Source organism: Phaethon lepturus, unplaced genomic scaffold (genome assembly GCF_000687285.1).
Source record: "Phaethon lepturus isolate BGI_N335 unplaced genomic scaffold, ASM68728v1 scaffold361, whole genome shotgun sequence".
Taxonomy (NCBI): domain Eukaryota; kingdom Metazoa; phylum Chordata; class Aves; order Phaethontiformes; family Phaethontidae; genus Phaethon; species Phaethon lepturus.
This window is the reverse complement of record NW_010516973.1, coordinates 24,032-35,021: the sequence shown is the minus strand read 5'-3', so window position 1 is coordinate 35,021 and position 10,990 is coordinate 24,032. Positions and strand designations below refer to the sequence as shown.

Here is a 10,990-nt window from a genome sequence, read left to right as displayed (position 1 = left end):
TCAGCAGGAACTGACAAATATTGAACAAAAAGTACCTGCAGACATTGCTGCTTTTCAAGAGGACACTGACAGTCTGAAACACACACTTGAAACAGTTCTGGCAGAAAAAGAAACTTTAGAGAAGCAAGTAGAAAATATGAGTGTAGAGGTAGCTCAAACGAAGAATGAGCTTGAGGAAACAAACTTTAAAATGAACCAGCTAAAGCAAGAAATAAGTATATTGAAAAAACAACACGAAAGAATAACAGAGAAGTATAAGTGTGCACTGATGAAAGGTGATACAGAAAAAACAGAAGACAGGAACAATGGGAAAACTGATAAAGTGGAAGAAGGCTCATGTGAGAAGATATTGTTGCTAGATCAAACCCACCTTAGGTCATCAGATGAAAATACAAGAGTCACCATTAGCAAAATGGAAGTACAACTGCAGCAACTTCAGGCATGCATTAAGGAAAAAGATTCAGAATTGTGCCAATCCTACAATGAAATAAAAGACCTGAAAGAGCAAGGCAAAGCTGAAAGAGAAACACTTAATAAGAAGATATTAGAACTGGAAAAGACACTAGTGGAAAAAGTTGCTGCTGCTCTTGTGAGTCAGGTTCAGCTCAATGCAGTTCAAGAGCAAAGGAAATTCATGCAGGAAATTCAAGAAGCTCCAAAATGTGTGGAGGAAACAAGCAAGAATTCCCAGACAGAGGGTTTGAGGGGTAGAACTGAAAATGAGATGGAATCAAAACTATCACTCTTAACACAGAGGCTTAGTGAGATGGAGGACCAACTGGCAATGGTAAATCATAACTTGGAGCTAGAAAAAGAAAATGTAAAAATTGTGCAAAAGGAAGCTAAAGTGAAAGAAGAAAGGCTCTTAGAACTTCAGCAATTACTAGAAGAGGTTCAAGAAAAACACAAAGGAGAGATTCAAAAATACATTAAGCAAGAAGAAATGCAGATATACCAGGTATATAAATGCCATTTTCTTTTGGCTTGTTTTCAATAAAATCACGTTTTTTTAATGTAAACTATAATGAGTGACACACTTCTTAATGAGACTAGTGATAGGAATATTCTGCTATGTGGGGTAGATATTAATTTCTGTATTATTCCTGGAGTTACAAAAAAGAAAATTATATTATTTTAGGTGAACTCAATCAATTTCCATTTTGCATTAAAACCACCTCGACTTTTCATGAATGTAGGGTGATTCTGAATTCTGAACATATACTTTCTTATTCTTACTTTGAACTGGCATAGAATGGAGTAAATTACACTTTTACACAGCATGGAGGTAGAGAGATAAAAATTATTTAAGAGACAGTTCAGAATGATAAGGGAGTAATAGCAATTTGTCTGTACAGGTTTGGGTTTGGGGGGGGTGGGGATTGGTTTGTTTATATATGCTTTAATTTTGGTTTACTCTTTCTTGCTTTCCTGTCTTGATTCCAAAGATGTTTCCCATCAGTAGTTTTTACCATATACATATGTCCTGATTTCCATCCACCACTGGTTATGCTGCCTCTGAATATCAAACTTTCTGTCAAGGTTGACTGTGCTCGATAGGCCAAACATGGGCTTGATTGCTGAAACTCTTAAGTTCAGAGACATCATGGAACCCTTTGCTGGACCAGAAGAGGTTCTAAGACCTTTCATCCAAATCCAGATTGAATGAATGTCATAAATGTCTTACAAATTTAATAATATTATCAGACTTCATTTCCTACTCTCTGTTGACCTTCCTCCCTGCGCATTCTACGTGGTATAGCAAGTTTCTGCCTGCAGTTCAGTAAACTGTGAGAAGACAGTCTTTCCTCCCGCGCTTACCCAGTTTGTGAGAGTTAATCTAGGAAAATGGTCTTTCAGTCTTCATTTTTCGAGGCTATGTTAATCCAAGTAACATTTGTTTTCCCCTATGGTCTTTTCATTTGTGGCTGTAGGTAGGAGCACAACTGATGGAAAGTCGAAAAGAAAATGTGCTTATTAATGCATTTGAACTAGAGAAAGTTAAAGAAGAGGCAGCTGCTGCTAAGGAAGAACTGAGCAGTTACAGAGAAAAGGCAGAAAAACTTCAGCAAGAACTAGCAGTAAGAACCATATTGTTCCATATTGCATTTAAATCAAATTATTATACAGGACTTATCATGCAAATATGCATTCTATAGTTTTGGGGTTTTTAATCTTGTACTGAGAATGTCACTAAGGAAAACAGTCACACAGTACCTACTGTCTCTGGAATAGAGCTGATGCTGTAGACGAAATCTTAACTTGTTGCCAAAGTACATAGTTTTACAGTCCACTATAGTGCAACAGTGGATCTAGAGCTATATTTCTTAGGAGGCAATATGGGTTACCATGTGTCATAACTGCTTTAAAATAGGACTAAACTGAGCTCTAATGGTATAGAGGGTTGTCTGGGTTTTAGATATTTTTAAAAAATTATTTAGAAGGACTATAATTCAGATTCTGCATATTTACAGGTAAAAGAAGCAAGTCTGATGCACCTTCAGGAAGACTTGTGCAAAGTCAAAGAGAACCTAGTTCAAGCAGAAGAGAGGCTTGCAAGTTACATGAGAAAGGACAAGGAAATGGCAAAAACTGGAAGCAAAAAGGATGCAGAAATATTGTGTGATTTGTCAACCAGTGAATCTACACTAATGAGAAAAAGCTCATCATTGCAAACAGACAAGACTGTGGAAATCAACAACTGTGTACAGACTTCACCAGTCCTTGTTAAAAATGCAGAAATCCAAATTGATTTGCAAGATGGATGTTCTTCAGAAGAGATTGCAGAGATCGTACGAGAATTTACTGAAAAAATCGATCAAATGCAAGAACTCCATGCTGCTGAAATCATGGACATGGAGACAAGGCATATCTCTGAATCAGAAGCGTTAAAGAGAGAGAAGTTTGTTGCAGTGCAAGTATTGACTAAAGAATGTAATACTTTAAAGGAAATGATAGAAACTCTACAAGCTAAAGAGGTATATATCCTATTTTATTCTCATTGAACTACTTCGGTTTGTGCTTTTGCTCCTGCTACAGAAATCCCCATTTAAAGTCTGTCAGGTATGAACCACCACATGTTCAATATAAAGCTTTTAAGTGTTCTGATGTTTCCATGGTGTAGGGAGAGACTGTGAACCCCTTCCTCAGCAATTTAAGTTTGGGAGTGTGCTCGACTATCAGATGCTTCCTTGTGCTACTGCCTTGGACCTGTCCTGCTCTGTGAAGTGGGGACGGACAAGTGTAGGTCACCCTATTGAATGCGATCTTTCTTGTCTCCATTTTGATTACTTTGCAGGAGAAACTGAACAAAGAGGTTCTTATCGTTTCCTGTTCCTTAGAGTTAGCTCCCTTATTGTGAGTGAGTATGGGGTGACTGAAGATTTGATTGTTCTCTTTTCTAAATATAGGGAATCCCAGTTTCTGGATTAGCACATTCTCCACCATATCAAGCTAGAGATGGAGGTTCTAGTGGTAAGAAACTTGTTTTTATATATTTCAAACAGCATTATAAATAAAACCTGGTTTTTTAATATTAAGTTTACAGTTAAAGAGTTTGTGTTCTAAGAAATAAAAAAAACTACTCTCCCGATCAAACCACAAACCTGTTGCACTAAGAAAAGGTGCCGAGTATGCCATGTCTTATTAATTTGCTACGGAAGGAAAATGACTAGACTGGAAATGCATTGAGTCAAGGCATCATATGCTAATTTTTTTCTTCCCACTGGAGTTCCTATATTATTCTTACATATTTCATTACCTCTTCAGCATAGCTTCGTCATCTATTGATAGAATTTAAAGCTACAGCTCCCTAGCAGTGGTCGGACTTGACTTCTCCAAGAGCAATAACAATTATTAATATGATCCTTTTCATAGGCAAAGGCTAAGCATATTAAGGGGGGGTCATTTGGCAGAAGTGTTTGTGCAAGTAGTTGTTTCTCTTTTAGAACTAAACTAGAATTTTTAAGTTTGGCTTTTTTTTAGTTTTGTTTTGCTGTAACTACTTTGAAATGGAAAAAGAAAAACTATAAAACAGGTAGTCTCCAGGCTTAGAATCAACTCTGGTGACATGCAACCACCTGTTTTAACAACAGACAAAAATACTTTTTTTTGATGCCTGTTCTTCAAAGTTTCACAGTAATCCAGCTTTCATGTTTTTCTCTCCTTTTATTTTAGACTCCAGTTCAGACTGGAGTCAAGGAATGTATCTTGCTCAGACCCAGGGATCTGACACAATATCTGAAGGAACAGATGAAGGTGAAACTTCAACAGATTTACTTCCAAAAAAAATTAAGGTAAAATAGAACTGATAATTTTTATTATGAAACAAGAGAGATACTACCAAAAGCTTAGATTAGCTGCTGCTTGATTAGGGAAAAGAGAGCCATTCAGATAAGTTTTAAAGTGTCAGCTATTGTAATACATTTTAACATACTTCTGATAAATTATGTGCATTGTTGCATGTTAAATATGAGTTTTGTAACTGTAGGCTTGTTCTGAATTATGAGAATTATAACTACTGTTACAATTTGTTGTAGTTGTGTATTAATGTCATGATCATATATTACCCAATTTTATAGTCTGTTATTATAGTTGTAGAATAATATCTATATTGTGAAAGTAAACAAATGTGTTAATGTGTTTATTTTAAACAGTAAGGGTATCATGCTTTTAATTACGTTTTTTAAAAAAAAGGCAAGTCTCTTGCAAAAATGCCCTAGGTTAATAGCAATTTCAAAAAGCGAATTGCAAAGCTCACCTGGAAGCTTCCCAGGACTTTGTTTTTCAAATGTTCAGTTTCCATCAGCAACCATTTTAAAATTTGAGTATTGATTTGACAGATGAACTTTGGGAATTTTCATTTGAAACTGAGGAAAAATACACCTACTTAATAAGTTCTGCTGCTTGGCAGATATAAAGAACTGGGTGACTCTCTTTGATATGAGGGAACATAAATAGTTTCCTTATGTTAATCAATTTAGAAGTACCAGTATTCCAATATGTATGAAATAAGGTGGTGGTGGTGGTTGTTATTATTATTACTGGCATTACCGATTTCTTTTTGTATTTATTGTAGGGTTTGCTGAGAGCAGTCCATCATGAAGGCATACAGGTGCTGTCTCTCACTGAATTTCCATATGGTGAGAGAGAGGTGCCACCTCTTAAGCAAGAGCCAGATTCTTGGCTTGAGGAAAGGAAAGCTTTTCTAAGCACTATTTCATCTTTGAAAGACCTAATTGCAAAAATGGAACTTCATAGAGAAGCTGAGGTATAAATAATACCATAAGTTTCTATCTAAATAAAAAATAATTTATGGTAACCTTATAAGGCACATTCACAATTCAGGTTTAGATGCTCTAAATGTATGCTACAAGGCAAAAGATTTAAAAAATATGCAGTGAAACTGCATGTTGCACTTTCTGCTGATAAAATACATCTTAAATTACAGCTTGCATTTGTTCTTCTGTGCATTGATAGCTTTTGACTGTATGGATCCACCTTTTAAAAACAGTTCTATTTTGAAAGCATGTTTCCAATAGCAGTTAAAGTAGATATTTTTAATGATGTTATTTATTTATGTAGTAGAACTTGGATGCTATTAAAAACATACTGTAGTGAGAGAAAACAGGGAAAAAACGATTAAAATACTACACAGTATTAATCAGTAATACGTTAAAACTTACTAGGACTTGCGGGTCTCATTACCCCAGTTAGTCTTTCGGATATGTGTAGGTAGTTTCTATTACGTTTGCATGTCCTTTGGCATGCAAAGTGGGGGGATTAACTTTATGCCATTATAAAATCAAACCTTCTTCATACGCAGTATCTGGACACTACCACATAGCTCTGTGAGAGTCTAGGAACATACACGTAGCATCGTAAAAATTAAAAGGACAGTGTAATACAGTAATGTAAATAATAACTACACAGGACTAAATGTTCAATTATAAAAATCTAAATCGCTTCCACCTAAAACATAGAAAAAAGTTTAGCATTTGTGCATGCAGAAGACATCGTAATGTGTACAATAAATACATCCATTTGTATGAATTAGTTATGTAGCTATTGAGTAAGAAAAGCTCAATGTTGCACTGAAAACACATTTACATAAAATTATAATGACCATTCTTGATGTAATTCTGCTGTTTAAATTGTTTTTATATCACTGTAGATTTATGCAAGTACTGAATCTCCTGAAAATATCTCAGACTGGCGAGGAGAACTTCTGCATGCTATTCAACAGCTTTTTGTGAGAGAGCAAAATGTTCTTCTTGCCGCATTTCAAACTGAACTTGCAGAACTGGGCACTAGAGATGCAGCGATATTGATGAATCAGTTAGAGAACAAACTACAAGACCAGGTAGTATAAAACATGCTTTAATCAAAGTGTCTACATTCGATTTTAATTTGAAAGTATAAATCTATTTAAAAATACACGTATTAATAGTAGTTTTGACAGTCTAAGGGTGAAAACAAAGTAAAGCTTATAGGAAGAAGAGGTGTCTTTAAAAAGAAGAACTGATGTGCTCTGTGGTGTGGGAAAGAGATTTTAGGGTGCAACAAGCTATAGAAAAAATACAGTCTTCAGAGATCAATTTTAATTAAACGCAGTTGTCTTGAGCTTGTTTTCATTAAGTTAATTAGAATTATGTTACACTGTCTAAGAGAAAAGGTAGCTTGTATATATGAAGCAAGTTCATGTGGAAGTGGTAAGGCTGCTATGGTACAGAGAGAGGTCAGTTGTCTCCTCTGGAACATGGAAGGATTAGTGAGGAAAACTACAATTTGCCATAAAACTGATAGCTCTTGATTCTATAATTTTGATGCCTAGTAGAGAAATAAAAAAAAAAAACAAGCAGTTCTTCCCAGTATTATAATATTGACTTAATTATGACTTAATTGAAAATGTTTTGAATATATATGCACTATGAATATATAAGTAAATGTAATATCTACACTGTAAATACTCTAATAAAATCTGGAGTTTTACTTTTAAACGTTTCTCATGCTAATAGGCTACTAACCAGAGAGCAGCAATGGACTGTCTTCAGAATGCAGACAGAAGAAGTTTGCTGATGGAGATTCAAGTATTACATGCTCAGATGAACAGTAAGAAAAATAATCCAAAGAATGAACAAGAGGCTGATTCAAAAAGCCAAGGTGACTTCCGTGGTAACATATGTCTGTTTCCAAATGCTTTCATGGCAGCGTTCATAACATTGTAGGTGAAAAAATACTGACTTTCTCTGCTCTTTCATTTTGATACTCATGTTCTGAGCATGCATACTTCTCTTTTTTTTCAATCTTATTGGACTAATTTTGCAAACATGAAGATACAGTCTGTGTTCTTACGACTTGTATCAAATTGAAAGTGATACAAAATTATTTCAACTGCTATAAAAATAGAGCTTGTATTTTAAGGTTACTTTCCAAATATGCGCTTCAGTGTTTAGGTTCAAGAGCTTTGAAATCATCTAAGTTGGATAGTCAGTCATAATGAGTAAACTAAGAAGCAATTAGAAGGAACAACAAAAGTTCAGAGAACAGGTATACTTTAAGTAAATGCTCACTGTCAGTGTTTTGTCACAAAAATTTGGTCACAAGTATACATACCTACTTAACTTCAGTTGTGTTAGTTGTAATCCAAATGATACATATTGATATGATTGCGCATGTAGCCTTTTAAAGAAGTTTAAGAGTTCAGGTGATTTCTTGGGAAGTATAAAAGGTATTCCAGTGTGAAAGTCATGTTTTTGCTTTCACTCCACTATTGAAAGAATATATTATTTTAAAATACCATTCTTAGTGGTAGCCTTGTGGTCATTCTCAGTGCTAGGGGAACTTTACCCAAATAAACCATGTTGTTTGTTTACTAAGTAATTTCCATATTAATGGTACTCTCATTAGAAATGCTGGAGTATAATATGCAGCAGAAGCAGTCGCAGATACTTGAGATGCAAGTGGAGCTCCGGAGTATGAAGGACAGAGCAGCTGAGCTTCAGGAGCAGCTGAGTTCAGAGAGAATGATGGGTGCTGAGCTGAAGAATGAACTTGCACAAGCCAAACTAGAGCTTGAAACAACCCTTAAAGCACAGCACAAGCACTTCAAGGACCTGGAAACTATCAGGTGCGGCTTTCAGTGCCAACCTTTCTGTGTTGACAGTGAAGATGATCTTTTCTATGATGTCTCAAGTTGTAACACTGATTTTATGAAGGAAGTTGATCTCATGAAATGTAAATGCTTCTTAGTTTTTCTGTAAAACGTGTCTGGCAAAAAATAGACTTCTGTTCCATTTGACAAAAAATGTAATTCTATACATTAAGAAGATCTGATTCACAGTTAGATTTAATGATTTATTAATACCAAGTTTCTTCTTAAATTTTGACATATTAGACTACTGTATACAAGCTAATAAGTATACCATATTTATTAAAGGTTTTTCTGCTTCTAAAACTGAACATGGAGGAAAAAAATGTAGAGTTAAAATGACTTTGTAAGTACTTCCATATGAAATTCTATAACTTCTAAGGGTTGCTTTGGCATGGTCAACAGCAGAGGCCTAATATTTGGCACTCAGGAAATCCATTATTATTTGTGCCTTTACCAGATGGATGTGCCCATGTACGGTATCTTGATGTTCAGCTCAAAGATAACAAATTAAGACAGAGTTTAAATTCATATTACTTTATAGATTACCTTATAGCCTTTATAGACCATCAGGAGCAAGATTCTTTTGCAAGCTGATGGAACATTGATTTGCAAAAAAAGGAAAATTCAGGGTATGGATTTTTTTTTTTACTACCCCCCAAAGATAGATTTGTTTTCTTTTTTCTTTGATACACATGGCAGCAAGATACATTTCCCCTGCATTCTTTCAGATTTTAGCCAGTGACTGGATTAAGTTGAACACTAGCTGCCTCTGAGCCACCAGTTAATGGAAAATGGCAGTTACAAAGTTAGCAATATGGACACACTTTCTGTCATTTTTGAGCCATGCAGCTCCTTTTTATTTTTAAGTTAGGCTTGTTTTTCTAAATAGGCTTTTCACTGTTACTCTACTACACGAGCATTGTTTTCAGTGCACAAGATGGAATAAATAGAGCCATTGTCTAATCTAAAGGTTGCCCATTTCTCTTTTAGGATCGAAGTTAAAGAAAAAGCAGCTGAGCTAGATCTTCTAAAGGATACCATGGCCAGCGAACAGAAAAAATCAAGAGAGCTGCAGTGGGCTTTGGAAAAGGAGAAAGCTAAAAAGGAACGCAGTGAGGAAAGAGGAAGAGAAGAGCTTGAGGTATTCCATAATCCCAAATGGCCTAGAACATCAAGGAGCATGCAAATTTTCTTTGGGTTAACATTTCATCTCGGCTTGCGTTTTTGTCCAGTGTGTGCTCCATTTTCTGTCTTCAGCAGCGGTATTATATCATCTAGAGCTGAAGAAAGATGTATAGACGCTGTGTGGCAAAGAAAGAAAAAGGTCTGATGCAAATTCGCTTTAAATTGATAGGGATTTTACAACTGCGCTTGTCAGGTCCAAGATGAAAAGATTCTAATTTGTATAATAGCCTTCAGATATTCAAGGGGACAAGACACTGCTAACATAGCTACACCTAGCCCCCAGCACAACCTAACTCATAAAAGATAGTATTTAAGAATATTATTTAAGGAGTTACATTGTTTGCCTGCATTTTAAAAGTCGGTGGTTTCACCTCCTGAAAACCAAACAAGGGGCTTTACTTTAGGAGAAAATGCATTAGCAGCTTCCTTGGTATCTCTACAGTATCTGATGTAGTGAGGGAGAGAGCAGGTATCCTAGTACAAGTTTTAAGACGAGAAAGCAATCATTTTAACAGCGTAGATGTATCTACATCTTGAAATCTTAACTTGCAAAATCACTTTCACAGTTTCAGAAAGTAAAAGCAGGTAGTTATCTAAACTTCAGAAGTACGGCTGTTTGTATCATGAAAATTATGTGTTACAAATATTCTTCTTTTATGAGATGATCTGATTTTAGAATAAAGACACCTGTAATATCTTTTAATATCAGGTGTGACTGCAGCATTCAGAGTATTGTCACATTAAAACCTGTTAAAAGTGGCGTGTGTAGAGGTAGCATATTTGCAATTTGCAGAAGATAATGGAAAGTATACACAAACGGCTTTAATCAATCCTTTTCTTCTATTTTCTTATGGAAGGATTTAAAATTTTCACTAGAAGATCAAAAACAAAAGAACTTACAGCTAACTAAACTTTTGGAGCAAGAGAAACAGCTGTCAACTGATCTGCAACAGAAAATTGAATCCCAAGAAGCACTCAGTGCTGCCCAGCTGTCACGTGAACGAGGCCGTAGTTCTGAGTTGCAGGTGCTTCTTGAATCAGAGAAGGTTCGAGCTCTCGAAATAAGCAGTGCCCTAGAAAGGGAAAAAGAGCTATGTGCTCAGCTTCAAAGTGCTGAAGATAAGGGGCAAGCTGGAGCACCTAATCCATCTGAGGAATTACTTAAAGAGCTACAGAAACAAATGGATGAAAAGCATGACCGTATAGTGGAGTTAGTAAGTGAGATGGAGAAGTATAAACTGGAATCTGTGCAACTGAGACAGCAAATGGAAAAAGAAAGGCAGATTCAGAGGAAAGCATTACAAGCAGAACAAGATGCTAACATAATAGCACAGAAGAAAGTCCATGAACTGGAGTCCAAAGTAGAAGACCTTCAGTGGCAACTTGGAGAAAAGAAGCAAGAAGTTAAGAAATTAGGGAGTGAAACAAAGAAGTTGCAGGAAATAATCCAAGAACTACAGAAAAAAGACCAGGAGAATGAAAGAAGAAAGGAAGCCGAAAGGACACGAAGCCACAATCCAAATGAGGTACAGTAGGACTGAGAGCAATGTATAATACTGAAGTGTGCAATTTAACTTTTAATTCTTTTGTTCAATTAGCATTGTGTGTCACTGTGCCATTACTCATTCTATAAAATAGCCTACAGATTACAAAATA

General features: G+C 35.6%; 1 protein-coding gene across 1 annotated transcript in view; it reads left to right on the top strand.

Moving 5' to 3' along the window:
• The window catches only part of AKAP9 (A kinase (PRKA) anchor protein 9), an 87,527-nt gene that overhangs the window by 65,790 nt on the left and 10,747 nt on the right, over nucleotides 1-10,990 (top strand). The window contains exons 29-39 of the mRNA XM_010296234.1: nucleotides 1-958; nucleotides 1,932-2,078; nucleotides 2,472-2,975; nucleotides 3,408-3,471; nucleotides 4,174-4,292; nucleotides 5,075-5,266; nucleotides 6,170-6,358; nucleotides 7,014-7,158; nucleotides 7,906-8,125; nucleotides 9,140-9,290; nucleotides 10,192-10,860. The exon at nucleotides 1-958 is cut by the window's left edge and continues 152 nt beyond it. Of these exons, the coding sequence (XP_010294536.1) occupies nucleotides 1-958; nucleotides 1,932-2,078; nucleotides 2,472-2,975; nucleotides 3,408-3,471; nucleotides 4,174-4,292; nucleotides 5,075-5,266; nucleotides 6,170-6,358; nucleotides 7,014-7,158; nucleotides 7,906-8,125; nucleotides 9,140-9,290; nucleotides 10,192-10,860 (3,358 nt within the window). The remainder of the gene's footprint in view (nucleotides 959-1,931; nucleotides 2,079-2,471; nucleotides 2,976-3,407; nucleotides 3,472-4,173; nucleotides 4,293-5,074; nucleotides 5,267-6,169; nucleotides 6,359-7,013; nucleotides 7,159-7,905; nucleotides 8,126-9,139; nucleotides 9,291-10,191; nucleotides 10,861-10,990) is intronic.